This window comes from Dipodomys ordii, unplaced genomic scaffold (genome assembly GCF_000151885.1).
Source record: "Dipodomys ordii isolate 6190 unplaced genomic scaffold, Dord_2.0 Scaffold8, whole genome shotgun sequence".
In the NCBI taxonomy this organism is placed as follows: Eukaryota; Metazoa; Chordata; class Mammalia; order Rodentia; family Heteromyidae; genus Dipodomys; species Dipodomys ordii.
Window position 1 is genome coordinate 24,473,465 of NW_012267224.1, and position 20,723 is coordinate 24,494,187.

Below are 20,723 nucleotides of genomic sequence, written 5' to 3' on the forward strand. Positions count from 1 at the left end.
AATATGACAAAATTTCATCCCACTTAATAGATTTATATTATGTTTCTGTTAGTCTAATGTGATATGACAAAATTTCATCCCAGTTATAGATTTATATTATGTTTCTGTTAGTCTAATGTGATCGCCTTTTTGTAAGGATATAATTCTCCCCAGCTTTTCTTAGACTTTGATATGACAAACTATACGAGTTAGTTAGCAAAACAGAACTTATTTCTACCTCTTTACCCAGAAAGAAATTATTCAGAATAGAAATTTTCAAATTTTCCTTTTTTTAAAAACAACAACAAAGGAATATTTAATTCAAACAGAATTTTATAGAAGACAAGGCTGAATATGGTGCCTAGTGGCCCTGTCTAGGTGACCCCAAGGTCTTTCCTGTTTTTCAAGGAATCTCAGAAGCCCCTGGGGCTCTGTAAAACTACTAGACTTTGGAAACTACCCTTCTAGAAAACATCATTTCAAATAATATTATGTACTATTATCACACAATGTTAACAACAGCCTTCAAAATATATGGAGAATGAATATAATCTATATGTTTCAAAGTTTGGGGGTATTTTAGTTTCATCAGTGACAATGTTTGTTTTTAAACAATCAAAATATTTCCTATAATAGGACTATATCCAGATTTTAGAAAATATTTATCAATGGTTAGGCTTAATTATGAGGTCTAAATGAGAATTTCTACATCTCTTCCCTAGTTATTATGACTTGAATTAAATATAGAACCTACAGCATATTCAATCCATTCTGAATAAGGTTCTACTAAAAGCTGCATTTATTACTAATGATATTTTAAAGTATTTTAAAGATGAACATGAAAACATTTTTAGTGTTCCTTAAAGATAAGCAAACAAAACAAAGAAACAAAACCAAAAGAATTACCATATTATCATGAAAATGTCAGGAAGCTGTCTTTATTTTATTTTTTTAAAAAAGGGTACTGAGGATTGAACTGAAGATTTTCATATCCTAGGCAAGTTTTTCATATCCTACTTGAGCTAGCAGTCTGGGAGCCTGTTTTTGGAAATCTAAATTCTGAACCCCCCCAAAAAAAGGCTGAAGAATTTAGATATGATTTTTAAAATAAGTGAGTGTGAAATTACTTTTAGAGGGTGGTGACCAGCCTTTTTTGAAAAAAAAAAAAAAGAATGGAGAATATTCACAAAGCAGCATACAGTAAGGATGTTTACTCTTGAAACTATGTGTGTGTTCATGTGTATGTATGGGGGAGGGGGGGAGAGAACGAACAGAGAATGCCTATATGGACCATGACTTGAAATAAAAAATGTTTTGTGGCCACTGCCCCACGAAAGAATGGTTTGCTAATAGCCTAAGACAACGGGGCAATTTTATCATATTTGCTACAACAGTCATACAGAAGTTGGCAAATGTTTCAACTTGAACCAATTAGATATAGCAAGAAGTCTGCTAATCACACTCACTTCCTCCAAACACCATTGTGGGAAGGGAAGGCCATACACAACAGTGACAGCCATTTGGCTACTGACCTGTACAGAGGGCAACCAGAGACCTTACTGAGTTATACTAAATACATGCTTGAACTTTGGACTAACTCAGTCTTAGAGACTAATAAATTCATTTTTCGTATTTGAATTTTCATTTAGAAAATATCTAAAATCACCTAGAGGTCAGTATCATCTAGACTGGATTGGTTTAAAAGAGCCTTTTGATATTAAAAAAAAACCCACAAAAACCACAAGGAACTAGGAGAGTTAGTAACCTCAAGAAAAAAAGGTAAGTGGGAGATGGACACCTACTACTCAGGAGGCTGAGATCTGAGGATCGCGGTTCAAAGCCGGCCAGGAAGGAAAGTTATGATTTTTTTTTTTAAAGTTATGACTCTTATATCCAATTAAACACCAGAAAACCAAAGTGGCGTTGTGGCTCAAGTGGTAGAGTGCTCACCTTGAGCTGAGGAGCTTAGGGAACAGCACCTCGGCCCAGAGTTCAAGCCCCACAACTGACCAAAAAAAAAGAAAAAAATACTTGGGAATGTCAGAAAACCACAGTCATCTGCTAGTGAGATGGTTCTAGATAGCCAAACCTTTTTTGGCAATCGACTTAATGACAAATGCCATATTTGTTAAAATTAAGTTTAATGCGATATCTTTATGATTCTCCTGCAAATTAATCTGTATACTCATGCAAAACATTATGAGGACAGGTGCTATTGGTAATCCTAACTAATTAGGAGATGCAGATCAGAAGGACTAGGGTTCAAGGCCAACCCAGACAAAAAGTTGCAAGAGTCCTTCCCAACTAATAACTGTCACCTTAGTGACACAGGAGGCTGAGATTGGAAAAATGGAGGCTAATCTAAGCAAAAAAGCTTATGAGACATGATCTCAACAGAAACAGGTGGATGTGGTGATGCCTGTCTGTCATCCTAGCCATGGTGGGAAGTGTAAACAGAAGGGCCAGAGTTCAGGCCCATTCAGCAAAAAGTAAGACTCTATTTGAAAAATAATGAACACAAAGACTGAGGTGTGGTTTGCCAGGAAAGAGTGCCTACACCTAGCAAGGCTGATGGACTGAGTTCAAACCCCAATGCCATTGAAAACCCTCCCCCCAAATTACAGCATGCCAGTGATCCCTCTTGTTAAAAAAAAAAAGATAGGTAAGAGGATTGAGGTTGAGGATAGCCGAACAAAAGCTAGTAGGACACACAGTGACATACTCCTGTAGTCACAGCTACATGGGAGGCAGAGGGAGAAGGAGCACAGTTCCAGGCTAGTTAGACAAAAGCACAAGAACTAAAAGCAAAAGGCCTGGGTGAGTGGCTGACGTGGTAAAGTACTTGCCAAGCAAGTGTGAAGCCCTGAGTTCAATCTCCAGGACTGTCCCCCACAAAAGCGAAGACAAAGAAAAAGAACCCAGCTTTTACAAATATGAAAGGGCTGGATGCATGGCTCAAAGGGTAGAGCACCAAGCTAAACAAGCAAGCCTAGTAAATTTGAGGTCTGAGTTCAAACTCTAGATTTAAAAAAAAAAAAGGAAAAAGATATAGCCCATATTCTTACCTCTGCATCTTCCAGTTCAACATCTAAAAAGTCAAAATCCTTAAAGACGCCAAACTGTTGTTCACTGTTATTGTCCTCCAGGGCCACCTCTTCCTCCTGCATGGCGTCTTCGGTGGTAGAAATCAGGCTGGGCTGCTGGTCACCGGCCTCTAAGTCCTCATTAGAGGAAAATATAACCTGGTGCCCGAAAAAAAAAAATCCCCCATCAGCTTTGTCACTGTGTCTGGTGTCATCAACCCTGAAAGTCCCCGTGACCTCATCTTCCTGGGGATCCTAAATTCACGTTCATTCCATCTTTGTCAGCATAGTTACCAGGTATTACAACAAAATCTTTTCCCCTCTTTTTATTTGTTGCCAGTCATGGAACTTGAACTCTGGGCCTGAATGCTGTCCTTCAGCTCTTCAGCTCAAGGTTAGCGCTCTGCCACTTGAGCCACTGGGCCATTTCTGGCTTTTTCTGCTTATGTGGTGCTGAGGAACCAACCCAGGGCCTCAGGCATGTAGGGCAAGCACCTTACCACTGAGCCACCTTCCCAGCCCTCCCCCCACTCTTGATACCATACAGGTTAAGTTAGAAAAGGCAAGCAAGGTCATTTCTTTATGGGTCAGCATAATCTTTACAGTTTCCATAGGCATTAATGATGACTCACTGATGGGTTCTTTGGGAGGCCAGATTCTGGGCCACAGAGAGAAAGCACATTCATTAGCTTTTCTCTTGTTCTTCTCTAAAAAGGAAAAAAAATGCCAAATGTTAGTGTTAAAGAAAAATCTCGTTTTTATAATATGAAAATTGATTCTTCTATTCCACAAATGGTCAGTCTTCCTATCCTCTGTGTACCTGTGATAACTGTGGCCTTTTCCAACTGACAGGGACCAAGGCATTGGAGTTGGAGCCAGAGGAAGTAGAGGAAGTGCTTCTCGTGACAGCAATCACCTTGGGTTTGCCATTCCTCCCAGCTGCACTGTGCTGGTCGCCATACTTATTACCGATGATGGGGGTCTACACAGAAGCAAAATGCCAGCATTTCATTCAAGAAGTATAATATCACACATACCAGCAAGGGTTAGTAGTAGACCTACAATGATGCTCTCTACAAATATCCAAAAAATATAAGATAAGCAGAGAGAGATAGCTGTTACAAAACTCAAAGATCAAGGTATCAGTTTTCATCAAGAGGCTTTATTGGAATGAATGAATCACTCTCTATATGAGATTATCTAATATTTTTTCCTAATCCAATTCAGGGCCTTGAGCATGCTAAGAAAATAAGCTATCACTGATCTATATCCCTATTATCTATTATAAACAGAATCTGATTCATGCCTATAATCCTAGATATTAAGAGGCTGAGATCAGGAGGCTCAGTTTTGAGGCCAGCCTGGGCAAAAAGTTCATGAGACTCCATCTCAACTAATAGAAAAGCTGAGTGTGGTATTTTGCACCTGTCATCCTAGATTTGTAGACAGGTAAATGGAAACATGATGCCTGGTCTAGGTTGGCCATAACAAAAAAGCAAGTATGTATTTGAAAAATGATGAAAGCAAAAAGCCTAGAGGTATGGTTCAAGTGGTAGAGCTTCTATCAGGCAATTGCAGGTCCTGAGTTCAAACCCTAATACTGCATAAATATATACATACAAGAAAAAAACAAACAGAGTCTCAAAGTGGAGGTATGGTCTGAGTGGTAGATCAAAAAAGCAAAGCACAAGCATGAGAGCCTGTCCCTGAGCTTTATTGCTCAGCACTCTACCACTTGAGCCACAGCTCCACTTCTGGCTTTTCCACTTCTGGCTTTTTGGTGGTTAACTATTAAGAGTCTTGCAGGCAGACTTTCCTGTCCAGGCTAGCTTCAAACCATGATCCTCAGATCTCAGTCTCCTGAGTCATCAAGCTATATTTTGACATTTGTTGCATGGAAAAGCCACCTAAATCCTTACCATGTTTTATTGACTCCTGCCTTCCAAAGAGGCCTTCTCTTAGACCCTCTGTGTAATGACACTGGGATGTTTACAGAGCTGATTGTAATTTGTTTACGTGTGTGTCTCCCTAACAACATGTGTCCCCCTGGGTCCCATGTGATCTCCTCTGTACCTCCAGTAGATCTCAGTGCCTATACACTGCAGGGATTAAGAAACTTGAAGAAATATTAAAATTACATATATAAAGGTTTTGGGAACTGGCTTCAAATGAAAGAATGAAGCAGTATGATCACAGTGTCTGATTCATGAGAAACAGAACAGGCATGCTTCTCTATCATTTTCCCACACCACAACTTCATCTTAAAAACATTCAGATATTATTCCCTAAAAAACATATTATCAATAAACATATTTTCCATCTAAAACACAACCAAAAATGTTTTGGATAAATTAGGATTAAACTGCATTAAAATTTGTTAATCTATATAATCTTAATCAATATAAAAGGAAAATTCCAGTCTTTTATTTCCTTAACCCTCCTGTACTACTTGATCAAAATTTCTTTCCTGAAAAATTCTTCGTTTGGTTTTCAAAACATGATTTTGATGACACCTTCAGACTACTAACAATGGGCTCAGGTTCTGAAGAAAAAAGAACGGGGTAGGGTAGGGACAGATTCTCAGCGAGGGTCAAAATTCTTACCCTTTTTCTTTTTACCACTCCAGCCATATCCCCAACCCTTTTTGCTTTTGCTATGTTATGTTAGGGTATAAAGTTTATGCTCAGGCCAGCAAACAATAGCCCATGATCCTCTTATTTATGTTTCCCACATCACTGGAATGATAGGCATGTTATCATCATATCTGGCTTGTATTACTTGAGATGGGATCTTGTAATTTTTCTTTTTTTTGCCTGTGTTAGCCTCTAAATGAAATTTTTCTAATTTTGCCTCTTGAGTAGCTAGGACTGTAGGTTTGGGTCATGGCACCAAGGTAAGGTCAATATTTTTTACATGAATTTTATGTTACTACAATAATGTCTGGCTGTAGGTTTCCTTCTGGACTGGGACCCTGCCCTGCCTCTGGCTAGTCCTGAAACATTTGGAATCACAGGTTACATTCTGTTCTAACCTTGATTTCTTTTTATGTCTATGCATGGCTGCAGTTGTCCCCTTACACAATTCCAAAAACATACTTGAATTTCTATGTTCACTCAAGTTTTCCTCTAAACTTTCAGATCCCCAAATATAATTGCCCATTAGGTCACTTCCATTAGTGTTAACACTTTGTCAACATGGCCAAGACAGAACTTATTGCCTTAGCCTTCCCGGCAAGAATCACCCTTGATTTATAAGGCTCCTTTTTTCTTGAACTTAGTTTCTGTTTCCTCCAAAATGCCACGTATGCCTGACTAGTCAACTCATCTTTCCATACTTAACTTTCCACTGTGACCTGCTTCCAGAAGCTAGTCTTTTAAAGTACACACTATAGTGTTCCATCGCATTAACTTATTTCCTAGGAAGCATTTATCACAATGCTTCTTTGCCTGTTTTCTCAAGACACTGTTGGTACTGCCCCTCCCACCCTGGTTTTTACAGCAGCTACCACAGTGTAGATGAGCATGATCTCAGCTAATGCCTGTTGAATAAGAATTCCAAAAAAAAAAATGTACCAATGAAAATTCCTAGTAGAGAATCTGTATCCATTCCTGAACATCTTACCTCAGAGATGTCAAAATGAAAATCTAAGGTTTTCCCAGGCAACTCCTTGGACACATTATTGAAGATTTTGGTGAAGGATATTTCAGGAGAGCCTATGTCTCCCGCATAGGCCTTTGGGATGTCGTTGGGTACAACAAGGCTTGCAGAGCGTGACACCACTAGTTTTAATATGTTGAGGGCTTCTTTCCAGTAAGGACTCTGGTTTAAAAAATAAACCACATATGTAAGGTATAAATGCATATTTAACTAAGAACAAAATCTTAGGGTAGCCATAGATCACCAAAATATTATTTCTACAAAAACACCTGGGCAAAGGATTTATTTTCCTTTGAAATCTTTCATAGAAAGTCTGAGTATCAAAAGGGGAAAGGAAAGAAAAAAATAAACACAAGTTATTATTTGTACTGGTGGGTTTATTAGCTACCATAGACCTTAGAAAGTTACCATATTAGAATACCAGGTTTCTTTCCAATAAATTTTTTATAATTATCAGGAAGTTTATTCTATTTTTGCTTTGGAGAAGTGCCTAAAATAAAGAACTTACAACTTTCTTCTGTTACCATCTTCCTTAAAAATACAAAGAAAAAACTACTTCTTAAAAAAATTTATAGTACTAAAATCCATTTTCAACCCTCTTGATATAACTAAAACACAAAATAACAATAAAGGTCTACTTACTAGTGTGACATTTAAAAAATACAACTGTAAGCTGAGTGTTAATAGCTCATGCCTGTAATCACAGCTACTTAGGAAGCTGGCCATCTAGAGAATAGTGGTTTAAAGTCAGCTGTGGTAGAAAAGTGTATGAGACTTCCAAAATAACCAGAAAAAGGTTGGGCTGGAGGTGTGGGTCAAATGATAGAGAACCAGCAGGGCAAGCAAGTTGGAAAGTTCAAGACCCTGAGTTCAAAACTCTGTACCACCACACACATGCAAAAAGAATCACTTATAGAATCATCTTTTTTTTCCCTGTCAGAAATAATTAGAAGATCTGGGACTATGAAATACTAAAACTTCTTCAGGAATATTTTCATAGATTATATTGGAGGGTGGTTTGTATTCTGTGTGAGAGCTAGCAAATATAGTATTCAATAAGTTGACTTTTTAAAGCTTTTACTACTGAGGATTAAATAAATAGGGTCACCAAATAAATCTTATATTTACAAATATTTGAAATGTTATTTTTCAAGACAATCTAAAAATAATCTCAACTGCACAACTAAAGAATTGAAAATTTTTTGGGGAGGAAGAATGATGCTGGATACTGAACTGAGGGTATCTCATACACTATACCACTGAGCTACTTCACCAGCCTTCAAAAACATTTTAATACTGTTGTATTACTTTCAGATATGGGCTAGAAGACAAACTTATTGCTGGTCAAGTCTTTCTCTTTTTAAATTCTGCTCTAGTGAACGTAAACATAACTAGAGTATTTATCTGGGAAAGCTCATAAGGAGTTTTTTCTCTTGGTTGGGACAAGATAGTATATAACTACAATTCCAGTTACTAGGGGGAGATGGGAGGATCTTGAGCCTCACATTGATAGCCAGGCTAAGCGTGAGATAATATCAGAATAAAGTAAAGCAAAAAGAGCTGAAGGGATGGCTCAAGTGGTATAGTTTCTCCCCTTGATACATTGCATGTGGACCCCTGATCTGCTTAGCACAAAAGTGAAGTAACCTTGTCACCATTCACACTTAGACCAGCTTTGATTTTCCTGTTTTAAAAATATCTGGAGGGACTGGGACGGTGGCTCAGTAGTAGAGGGCTTGATAGGATGCATGAGGCCCTGGGTTTGATTCCTCTGCACCACATAAACAGAAAAGCCCGGAAGTGGCACTGTGGTCCAAGTGGTAGAGCTCTAGCCTTGAGCTGAAGAGCTCAGGCACAGAGCCCAGGCCTACAGTTCAAGCTTCATGACACCTTCCCTGGGAAGTTTTTTTTTTTTTAATCAGACATAAAAAGACAACTATAAAATATAGACTTAAAAAAAAATGGTTTCTCCTAGCCGAGTGCCCATGGCTCATGCCTGCAATCCTAGCTACTCAGGAGGCTGAGATCTGAGGATCATGGTTCAAAGCCAGAGCAGGCACAAAGTCCCAGAAACTGGAAGTGGTGCTGTGGCTCCAAGTGGTAGAGCACTAAGCTTGAGTGAAAAAGCTCAGGGACAGCATCTAGGTCCTGAGTTCAAGCCTCATGACTGACACAAACAAAAACAAAAACAAAAAAAAAAAGAAAAAGAGAAAAAATAGCTTCTTCTCCTAAAAGTAATATTTGCCTATCATGTAGAATCTGATTAACAAACAGAATGGTACAAAGAAAACAATGAGTCACAATTCCAATTCAGAGATGCTAAATGTGGCCATTTGTGCACATACATTCCATGTAGCTGCTTCTCAAAAATACAAGATCCCCTTTTATTTTGAAGATATTTCTCATGTAGTATGTATTTCTCAAACATGTTTCTTACTCTTGGAAATGTTATAATTGGAGTTGTTATAATTACATATATTGTTTCTTGTTGAATCATGCTACATATAAATCTTATAGTCACTCACCTGAACATATTTGCCAATAATCTTTATGATCTCCAGATTAAACTGCTTGGTTGGGGCTGCCGACAAGTCAATGTGACTCAACAGACTGTAGATAATCTGGAGTAATGATTGCTGCATACTGGACAATCCTTTTTCTAGCAACTAAAATGAAAATAGTAAGTAGATATTAATCAGGTTAAATAAACTTACTATTTACACTTATGATGTAAACTCTTAGGTTTATGGCTAGCAGACAAACTTAAAAGAGTTTATGGTTAGATGATCAGAGATCCAGAAACCAAGGTAATGAAAGCTAATGTCTATTATTACCACGTTTTCTTGTTTCAGGATAATTATTCATCTTAATAATGTCTCATTACCTAACAATTTTAGCAAACTATCACTGGTTGTAGGTTCAAAGAAAAACTACTATTACTAAAAAATAAGAACTTGATTTTTCCTTTTTGGTGATGGTACCAGAACTCAGGGTCTCACCTGACTTGCATACACAGAGACATGCTTCCAATCAGCACTGATTAAATTGGAGCTAGAGTTTCTTCCACTTTTCTGTCCCAGTTGGCTCTGAACCATGATCCTTTGGATCTTGGCCTTGTGAGTGGCGAGGATTATAGGCATGAGCTATCAATGCCCAGCTGCTTTTTTTTTGTGTGGTTTTTTTTTTAAATTAAAAAGTATAAACAGTAGTACTACCTAACTCAGGATTTCCAGAGCAGAATTTAATGACACGTTACTTGTAACTAGTCTTTGTACTACTTCCAAGGGTTATTAATATAACTCACGTAAGTAACATTTGGGGCAAAGCCATTTTTGTCTTTATAGTGTAAAAGAACACTGCCCACATCTGATACACAACAGGCCGTATTGTGCCGGTTTCGATGCCTGGAACCCCATGGTGGACCTTCAGAGAGTGCAGGTTCCTCCTCAACAGTGAGCTTCATGGCAGCACAATGAGAGGGTAGTTGGAGGCATTCCGGTATTAGCTGACTAAAGTGGGTAGGCCTGGTTATACTGGCTCTCATCCTAGAGGTATAGGCATGAGATCAATCTAGCATTTTATCAAGCTGAGAAAAGGATAGGAAGGCAGCCAGATCATCAGTTTACATGTGTCAACTAGACAATGGCAAACCCATTAAAACCAACATGTAAAAAATTCACACCAAGGAGGATTCATTTTGTCATAGTAAACAACAGCAGCTTGGCTAAGTTAAAACAGTATTGTGAGCAATAGTCTCTTGTAATTTCTTCCAAGATCCTTTCATGGCTAATTTTTTTAGGTTAATTATCTAAAAACAAAGTAAAGGATTACTTTATCCTAAGTAGATTTTTTTAGTGATAAAGAATTTCTTCTACTTGATGTTTTTCTGTGTAGATATTTACTCAGTAATTCACGTTGCCAGACATTAAGCTCAGAGGCCCCCATAAATAAGTATTACCATTTTATTATGCAGTTCTAAGGGTACTTTCTTTTGTGATTCTGTTTTTTATACCTTTCAAAATCATATTTTCAGTAAGAAAATCTATCATCAAAATAAAAATGTACCCAGCAGAAATGCCTTTGCATATTGCTCTATTAATCTAGAAAGGATTTCAAAATTAAAACTAATCTTGTAGAAAAAAATGACAATTATTCTCTAGGATTAAAATCTACTAAAACACTAATGTGCCATTTCTAATAATGAGGACATTATTTAGTGTAATGTTCTAAGACAAAGCAATGGAAAAGGAAAATTTCTTGCCTACCTGAAATTAATACTTTTTCTTTTAGAAAAGATGTTAGAGGGTGTGTGTGTGTGTGTGTGTGTGTGTGTGTGTGTGTGTGTGCATGCGCGCGTGTGTGTATGTGTGTGTGTGCGTGTGTGTGTGTGTGTGTGCGTGTGTGTGTGTGTGTGTAGGCTTGACCTTTTGCTAGGCTTTTTTGCTCAAGGCTGGCCCTCTACCACTTGAGCCACACCTCCTGTTTCTTTTAGAAAAGATGTGACTGATATTTATTCTCAAAGACAATTTGAAGATTTAATTTTATAATGATACTCCACAAATAAACCTACTTGGAAATTTTGTCTAAGTAGTTAAAAATAAAAACATCTCAGTTTACCTCTGCTAGGTACGTCACAAGGCTGAATGTGGTATCTGAGAAGGAGTCATGCAGGTATCTGCACACGACATTGATCCAGTTAGAACAGTCTCTGGAGTACGTGTGCGTACTATACAGACTCATCATGTGAGCCAGATTCACAAGCGTGGGACATTTTTCTTCTGCACAAACCTAGAGAACATACACAATTAATTCACTCATAAAAAAATCAAGATACACATTTAAGCCTGATTTTATGCCAATGCATTTATTTAATGGAACAAGTGTGTATTCTAAAATTTCAATTCATCTAATAAGTAGAAATGTCAAAGAAAATAGCGAAAAAGACAGCATTCTTAAGAGAACAACAGATGAAATGGAAATAGGATTACTGTATGAAACTCTTCTATGAGTACTAAGAAGTATGGCCTTTTCTAGTCTGAAACTATAAAAAAAAATCTCTGGTAAAAACCTACCACCTATGGCTTTGTAAACCTTAAATTCATGATCATTTTTGTTGCTGTTTGGTTTAATTCTTCTACATTTCAGTGCATAGGAACCTAAACAGAAGATTCAACTTGGGCTTTCTCAAGCTGGTTTGGCGGAGCTATGTTAGGGAGAAAGTATTTCAGTCTCCAGTCTCCAGGGCCTCACAAAGCAGTCTCAGCAAGTGTGACATATTCAAGCACTTCATCACCTCAATTGCTTATCAGGGAAACATCTAAGCTCTGGGAGTATGCCCAACCATTTTGGTGCCACTCCATAGCATAAAGGAATTCTCAAAGTTTGTTTGATACAGTATCATGGAATCTGAATCAACCTATGTTTGGGGAATCCTATTGACTGGATGAAAATGCTATTGACTGGATGAAAATGTGTCTTAGCTCCCTCTAGAGGACACCTGAACAATCTAGAACTGCAAAAGGACCCTGCTAGTCTTATAAGTATATATCTTAAAAGATTAGATTCATCATGTATGTTTTTCATTTTCCTTTATTCTTTGATATGATTAATGTTTAGTATTTTTTCATTTTATATATATTTTAACAACTGCCTAAAGCATTTAGTAATGAAATTAAGTATTACCTTTAAAATACACACACACACACACACACCCCTTTCTCATGAATTATAAATGACTATTTGATAAGTTAGAAGATATTTAACAGACTTGGAGACTATCAAGTTATCACTGATAGGTCTAAGATATAAAAGCATGCGCACAAGCTATGAATATAGTACCTGAAAGTTATTCTATAGAACTACTAAAAGCAGCTGGTTTCATGGATTAATCTCTTACTTATGAAACAAATAAGAGGAAAACTTATTATTTCCATTTCAATATATAATAATTTACATGCATTTTTAAATCCCCTAATTTTCACAGTATCTTGTTCAAATTCTTAAAAATATGACAAAATTTCTTGAAGAATAAACTCTCATTGAGTTTTTCTTTTTGTGTTTCTTGTTCATTCTTTTTTGTTGTTAGTGTTTTTTGAGATGAGTCTTACTATGAAACAAGATTTGTTTCCCCTAGCTTCTCTTAAGAGCTGGATTGTGGTATGCCACCATACTTACTTGCCCTTACTGAATTCTTACAAACTTAAATAACGTCTTTATCCCAAAGAATGATTTATTTCTAAGAATTTTTTTTTATAAAAGAGAGAAGTTCTTGGAAAACATGCTATGCAATCTTATAATAAATGTCCCAGAGACTGTTTCATAATAAAGTTTTTCAGCTTACTATTTTTGTCATAATGAGAGAACCGTCTTAGTCGTTAAGTGTTGTCTCATTTTGAAATTCTGTGCTCTCCATGGACACAAACAGCAGAACTGGCGATATTTACATAATGAGGAAGCACATAATGGCAGAAAATTACTCTCAACAGCTCTAAGTGGGAGAATAAATTAAGGAATGCATTTAATTCACACCCTGCAGGTTGCTAAAAGCATAGAGGGAACCTTTGTATGCTGCTCAACAGGAAGAAAGCAGACTTCAAAACAATTTATCACAAAAGGCACCATTTGAGTTCTTAAAGACAAACAGCTACCTGGGAAATTTCCCTTGCCCTGATATGGTCTTGGCATCATCATACTCAAGGGCTAGGCCATCCTCATTCAGCTAGCCCAGGCTGCTCAGTGAGGCCAGCTACTCAGCACACTCCACATGGCCTCTTTAGTAATTCTACCTCCTCTACTAGAGTACTTGTGTCATTCAAGTCTCTTAAAATCGCAAATTAAGCCATACACACTTTTTGCTCTTATATTTTCTAACATCTCTTTTAGAAAAAAAAACAAATCCTTGTTTTTTAATGATGTCAGTAGAGAATTAAAATAAAAGTTATTTTAGCAACTTTGTCACTTTTACATTATTAGTGGAAAAAGCAGGTAGAGTTGACTTTTTTTAGCTAATTATTTTCTTGTGTGTTTGTGTGTGTGCCTGTGCCCTAATACTGGGGTATGACTTCAGGCTCTGAGTTCTCACTTGTTTGTTTTATTTTGTTTTTCTTTTTCCTTACTCTAACCATTAGCCACACTTCCAGTCTTGGGCTTTTTGGTGGTAAACTGTAGGTAAGAGTTTCTTAGATTTGTCTACCTGGGCTGACTTCAAACCTCAATTCTAAGAACCTCGGCATCCTAGGTAGCCAGGATTACAGATATGAGCCATTGGTCTTGGCTCAAATAATCATTTTCTTTTTATTTTTATTGTAAAGATACTATACAGAGGGTTACAGTTACATGAGCAAGGTAATGAGTACACTTCCTATTGAGCATTGTTACCCCCTCCATTGTTTTCCCCCTACCATCCCTTCCCTCCCCACCTTCCCCGAGGTTCTTTTTTTTTTTAAATTGTGATTAAGTGATTACATAATTTCCCAAATTTCACAGTATTGTGGAATAATGATGCTCATTTAAAGTCACAAGTTCATTCTAACTTTCCTAGAGCAAATTGTCTATCACAGTCTATAACATATAACGGTGTACACATATACACCATACATGTGATCAGCAGCATGGGGATATCAAATAATCATTTTCAAAAGGCAGTATTTTAATAGAAAAAAATCATACTTGGTGCTGGGAATGTGGCTTAGTGGTAGAGTGCTTGCCTAGCATGCATGAAGCACTGGGTTCAATTCCTGAGTACCATATAAACAGAAAAAGCCAGAAGTGATGCTGTGGCTCAAGAGGCAGAGTACTGACCTTGAGATAAAGAAGCTCAGGGACAGTGCTCAGGCCCTGAGTTCAAGCCCCAGGACTGGCAATAAAACCCAAACAAACAAAAAACCATACTGTTTTATTCATTTAAAATAAAACCAAGAATAAAACATATTTTTGGATTATTTCCTCCCACTACAATTTTTATTTAAGAAATAAAATACGTTTCTATTAACTATAGCAACAGCTTCTTAAAAGCACCTGCTTTTAAAATGGTAGTATAAGACCCTCTCCATCTGTAACTCAGTGTACTTATTAGCAGAGTTGGGTCACAGGAAGGAGTGTTTTACTTGACTTTGTATATGTTTGCTTTGTCCATATTCTGAGCTGTTATTTGAATCACAGCTTTTAAGAAAATTGCTTCTATAAAATGCTCTTCCTGAAAATTTTCTTTTCTTGTTCTCTTTGGTTGAGAATTTCCTGTTCTTTTTTTCCCTCCTCCTCCTCACTCACTCAAAGCTCACCTTATTTACTCCTGTCCACAGACTACTGAATCTCTATAATTCCTCCTAATACTGTCTATATTTTCAGTTGGAAAAGCTGAGTGACTGACCAAAAAAATTTTTTTTCTTTTGTCAATCATGGGGCTAGAACTCTGGGCCTGGGAGCTGTTCCTGGTCTCACAGACTTTTCCTGCCTGGGCTGGCTTTGAACCATGATAATCAGTTCTCAGCCTCCTGAGTAGCTAGGATTACAGGGATGAACCACTGGTGCCCAGCAGACCAAAAATTTTAAGAAGGCAAGCTATCTAAGAATTCCTTATTGTTCTTTATTTTTGTTTCTTCCCTTTCCCCCTACTCCGCCCTCAAACTCATATTCATTTTGCCTCCCAAGTGCTAGGATTATAGGTCATGAACCATAACACCTTGAGGGGAGTCTTTATTGTTCTTAAGATAGGAAATCATTAAAAAAAAAAAAGACAAAACATCAAAATCATATTCTTCTAAAACTTAAGATCTAAGGAGGAAGAAGGAATGAAGAAAGCAGAGAAGATGTAGAGGGAAAAATGTTGAAAGCAAAAAAGACAAACACTAAGGGAGAACTTTCATAATCTCAAATACATTATGCCCTATTCTTTGTGGTCTTTCACATGTCAATCCTTCAACCTCCAAACCCACACATGGCCTCTTATCAGGAGATCTTACTGTGTTAGTCCTATTCTGTCTTGGATACGTTCCAGAGGAAGATAGGACTTCCTCTACACATCTATTGTATGTGCTGCTAAAAAGTTCTTCGCTATCACTGAGAAAGTATCACCCTTGATGGTAACTGCCTGCAGGTCCCTGACTGCAGGTCCCACTCTGAGATCCACAGGGTATTTGACTACTTTGCTTAGTATTGTATTACCAGCTTTAACCCAGTGCTGGGTCAATATTTGATAGTGAGAAACTGACAGAGAGATAGAGAGGAGAGAAAAAGAGCAGAAAATGACTCAGACTCAAGAGGAGGGTTACACTAATTAATAACTTTATTCACTATTACTTGAATAGTTGTAACTTACATTATAGGTAACTCTTATATGCACAAAGAGAACGAACATTTAAATGTCAATTTCCCATATGACAAAACAGTAAGAAGATTTCTATGAGGCTCCCTCTTAGGAGAAACTTAAGAGCAATTTCCTTATAGTATTATTTGTAGCATAGGACTTGCTTACCTTTGCTATCCGGCTAGCTGTTTCTCTGCAAAACTGAGTTGGGCTGTCAAAATGCTGGATTAAATGAGGCAATAAGCAAAGGATGTTAAGAGGAAAGCCTATCAAAAAACAAACAAACAACCAATTTTATTGCATACCATTTAAAAAGTTTAAGGTGCTTTACTTATTTAATTTTATTTCATTTTTGGTGGTGTTAGGACCTTGGCTAGGTAGGCATACTTTCACTGGAGTCAGTCCCCCAGCCCAAGGTGTTTGCAGCAACAGTTTACTTTTCCTTTCCCGGGATACTTGATCTTTTACATCCTTTAGATAACTTAAGCTATGTAATGAATTAAAAACACATGGCAGAAAGCAGATTTCAAAACAAATATGACTTCATACTTCAATTACATTAAAATGCAATTATATTAACATTGCTACAATTATATTAACATCACCTGACAACTGGGAAGGATCCACCAATGTGTGTTTGGAGACAGAAATAAGTTTACTGAGGAGGTGTACGGTCATTTCTTGAGTAGATACTGAGGTAAAACCTTTAAGGAAGAGCTGTTGAAGGCCTGGAAAATTATTCCACTTCAATTTGTTTTGTACATTTTCAATCTTCTCTCGACTCTCCGATTTATCCAAAGGCAAGTGGATAAGCAGTTTGTTGAGAAGTCTGAGAGCCAGGAGGTATTCATATTCATAGTCTGATTCTAATAAAGATGCTGCTATCCAAAAGATGGTGGCCATCAAGTTGGTAGGCTCAGTAGTGGACTGCACGTCATATGTGCCTTTCTCCCGCAGAGAGGAAAGGCTTCTAGTCCTAGCTAAGCTATTGCTATGGTTTATCCGTCCATCCATTATATCCAGTGTGTTACTGCGCCGCCGGTCACCTTTTCGGTCACCAATTAAACTTAATCTCAGAGAGTTACTTCTTGTATTACTGTTGGATCCCAAATAACTGCTACTATTAATGGGACTTGTGCTTAGATTGAGTTGTCCAGTGCTTTTCCTGTTAGCTGCATACTTGTTTCCCATTATAGGATCACGGTATGAGGTTCTTTGGAAGGGAAAAAAAGAAACAATGAATGCATGTCTAAATCATTTCTTTTTACATTAACTTTATACCCTTGAAAACTGAAAGACAGTAACTATAACCAGAAAAATTCTGCTTTAGTATAACTGACTTTCTTTCCTTAATTTTTAGTTCTGCCTCCAGAGGAAATGTACAACAAAGAGTACCATTTATACTGTGGGCATTGCTTCTGAGGTAGGATGAGGTTTGGATTGCTGAGAAAATACTGTTACAGTAATCACTTACTGTCAGATCTGGGATTTAGGAATGAAGCATGTCCAGAACAGGCCTTGTTGGCTTATCATCTTCAAGCTGGACAGTCCTGGTGTGCCTGTTTCTTTACATAGCACATTGTCTCCAAGAAAACCAAACTCAAAACTCTAACTCTGATTTCTCCTTCTTCGAATCATATCCAACCATTACTGAGAAAAACAATATTCACTGAAGGCCTTCTAAATGCACCAGAAGTGTGTATTCAAAAAGCAGGGAAATTAAGTCAAGACTATTGAAGGTGCCAGACAAGACATATGTATAGATTTATACTGTTAATTACAATTATTCGAATATTAAGGCAACACTGAGAATTCCCTGGAGGGAGTTAGAAATGTTTAGCTCGAAGGCCATACTTGAGCTGAACCTTGAAAGGCAGAGAACACAGGAGGAAAGGTTGCTTCAGAGGGAGTGTGTCCTAGGGAGTCACTTGGGGAGTACGGGGACTCGGTGTGGCAGCAATGGGGCTTGTAGACGGAGCCCAATAGTAGAGAGTAAGGACATGGACACCGGAAGCGCTGCACTGGCACCGTGAGCTCCAGGACAATCCAGAAGCCCTCTCTGTCTCAAGCCTGTGTCCCATGCTACTCAGCCATCTCATTTTTGGAGTACTCTCACTGCTGGTGTTGGAGTAACACAATGTTATATGCATTTTGATACTGGTATCCCATATTCAATAGATTCCTTGGTTGAAGGTCTTACTGAGAAAGGGCAGAAAGAAGATCATAATGTTTCATGGTCTCCGCCAAAGTATCAATTGCAGATTCCAAGGTGAGAAGCAGCTCAATTACAAATCCCTGGGGAAAGAAGGACAGGTCTTAATTATGCTTGAAAAAAATTTGCAACGGACTTCCTGATGAGATTTTAAATTGAACCAACTTGACATTAATATCACAAAATAAACTCCTGAGTAACATAATTTTGCTGACTGATAAAAACTCATCAAACTAATGGCACAAATTGCTTAAAATGGCTCTATAATTTACCTGAAATTTCTCAGGTGACAAGTCTAAGAGCCTTCTTTGTTCTTTTATTAGAAGTTGTAAGTTGAGTTTAGCAGCAAGTGTTAAAAATATCACCTTAAAAGTATGCTCTATCAGGTACTGGTTGCTCAGGCCTAGAATACTAGCTACTCAGGTGGCTGAGATCTGAAGACTGCAGTTTGAAGTTAGTCCCTGCAAGAGTTAGTGAGACTCTTATCTTCAATTAACTACCAAAAAACTGGAAGTACAGCTGAGGGTCAAGTGATAGAGCACCAGCCTTGAGTGACAAAGCTCATGGACAGAGCCCAGGCCCTAAGTTCAAGCCCCAGTAACCCCTCTGCCACCCACTCCTTCAACAAAACTCTAAATATGACTACCTTTCGCTATGCCCACAGCTTTCCTGTGATAGATCTAATGTACCACTATCCCAGCCTGCATTTTCACAAAAACCTCTTGCCCATTCTTCTGCTTCCAATGGAAACCACCCAGATGCCTGAAGGGGTAAGCCAAACCTCTTGCCAGGGCACTCTCTAGAGCAGATACCTCATCATCTCCTCCTGACATACCCTCAGTACATGCTAGTCACATTAGTTTCCAAAATTCACCTCAAAATAGCACAACAAAACAAGATGCAAAAACCCTACTGCCTCTACCCCAGAGTCACTGTACTTCTTTCTCTTGCTTTCTTCTCATTGGACTCAGGTGTCCCACTAAAACTATTTCCCATCAATCATAGCTCCTTCATCTCCTACTCCACAAAATTTTCTTCACAGTCATTGTTCCTTAATCGCCTGCTACTCAAAATTATTTCCATAGCATCTATTACCAAATAAAATTGTATTATGTGTGCTGGACCTCCAAGTTCTAGGGAAGGGCTAATAAAAATCACTGAACTGTACAAAACTAAGTTCTTTTTAAAAAATGACTATTAAGGAATTGTACAAAACATTATCAATTCAGTTTATAACTCAGTTTATAAGTACAATGCATCTTCATCAATATCAGCTCTTTCATAATTCTCCTACATCTCTCCCAATTCATCCATCCCCTCAATTTTCCTAGTTCAATTTTCACATCAAGTTTAAGTTATATGCTGCAATATTTCATTTAATGGTCTTTAAAACCAAAATCTAACCTTTTTTCCTGTTATTTAAATTCTACTTCCTTTATCATTCTTGGATAGTATTCAGCTGTGTCCTGTGTCTGTAAAGTTTTCTCTGCCAGGTAAAAGACTGTATGATGTAAACTCTAGGTTATTAAATATATTTTTCAGATTATTCAATAGTAAGTACAAAACTTTAAGTTGTCTTAATTATCTGCCTGTGTGCTAACTTGGAATGATCAATTCTATATGACCATCATTTAGCTCTAGCTACAGGACTATTTAGCAACAAGTGTTTGACCACCAGAAACTGTCCAATAACTGTGAAAAGAATGCAATGACCCACCTGGGCGTCTTCTCCTGGGTCCCCTACAGTTTCCACAAGCCTGGAGAGAACATCAGAAAGTGTAGCTGCAGACAGTGGCTGCTTCAGGGCCCTGAAAATCTGAAAGGATCTCCCAGCATAGTGTCGAGAAGAACAAGAAAGCGCCGTTTGCAGAGCAACTTCACTAAGATGATGTTCCAAATGAATGCCTTCTGCAAAGGAAACAAGCACGTATTTCTTATTTTTATGGACTACAGGGGTTATAATCACATTTAAAACTGGAATCACATATACTATCTGGCCAACCAGTCAACACTTAAATTTGTGTAAGTCAATGTTTCTGATTAAACTCCATTTGTATGTTAGATGGCTCTTCATCCTGGTCCCCAGGGAAGCAGTCCTTAGCACCAGGGTTTTTCAACTATAGCACCACTAACATGTTTAGCCCAGGTAATTCTTGATGCTTTGAAGGGCTGTCCTGAACACTGAATGATGTTACCAATATCTCTGGACTCTCTCCACCCACCCCTTGGACCTATCCAGCAATGGAAACAAGAGTATCTCCAGTCATTGTGAATGTCCCTAGAAGCAAGACCAATGCTGTAGAAACATATATATTTTTACTCATTGTTTTGCTGTGTTAAATTTTAGATTTTTAGAAGAATTACTAGTTTAAGAAGGAATTTTTATCATCTCTTTTTTCCCTTAATATAAATTTCCATAATTCTCAATTATAATTTTATGATGCTATCACCCACAAAACTAAGGACCCTATATTACACAGGTAAGATT

General features: G+C 37.6%; 1 protein-coding gene across 1 annotated transcript in view; it reads right to left on the minus strand.

The window, feature by feature from the left end:
* The window catches only part of Fryl (FRY-like), a 224,823-nt gene that overhangs the window by 25,035 nt on the left and 179,065 nt on the right, over positions 1–20,723 (minus strand). Inside the window, exons 42-51 of the mRNA XM_013008917.1 lie at positions 19,953–20,143; positions 18,224–18,318; positions 16,629–17,236; positions 16,192–16,289; positions 11,337–11,507; positions 9,245–9,385; positions 6,684–6,881; positions 3,883–4,044; positions 3,695–3,769; positions 3,045–3,221 (exon numbers count right to left, since the gene is read on the minus strand). Coding sequence (XP_012864371.1) covers positions 3,045–3,221; positions 3,695–3,769; positions 3,883–4,044; positions 6,684–6,881; positions 9,245–9,385; positions 11,337–11,507; positions 16,192–16,289; positions 16,629–17,236; positions 18,224–18,318; positions 19,953–20,143 — 1,916 coding nt within the window. The remainder of the gene's footprint in view (positions 1–3,044; positions 3,222–3,694; positions 3,770–3,882; positions 4,045–6,683; positions 6,882–9,244; positions 9,386–11,336; positions 11,508–16,191; positions 16,290–16,628; positions 17,237–18,223; positions 18,319–19,952; positions 20,144–20,723) is intronic.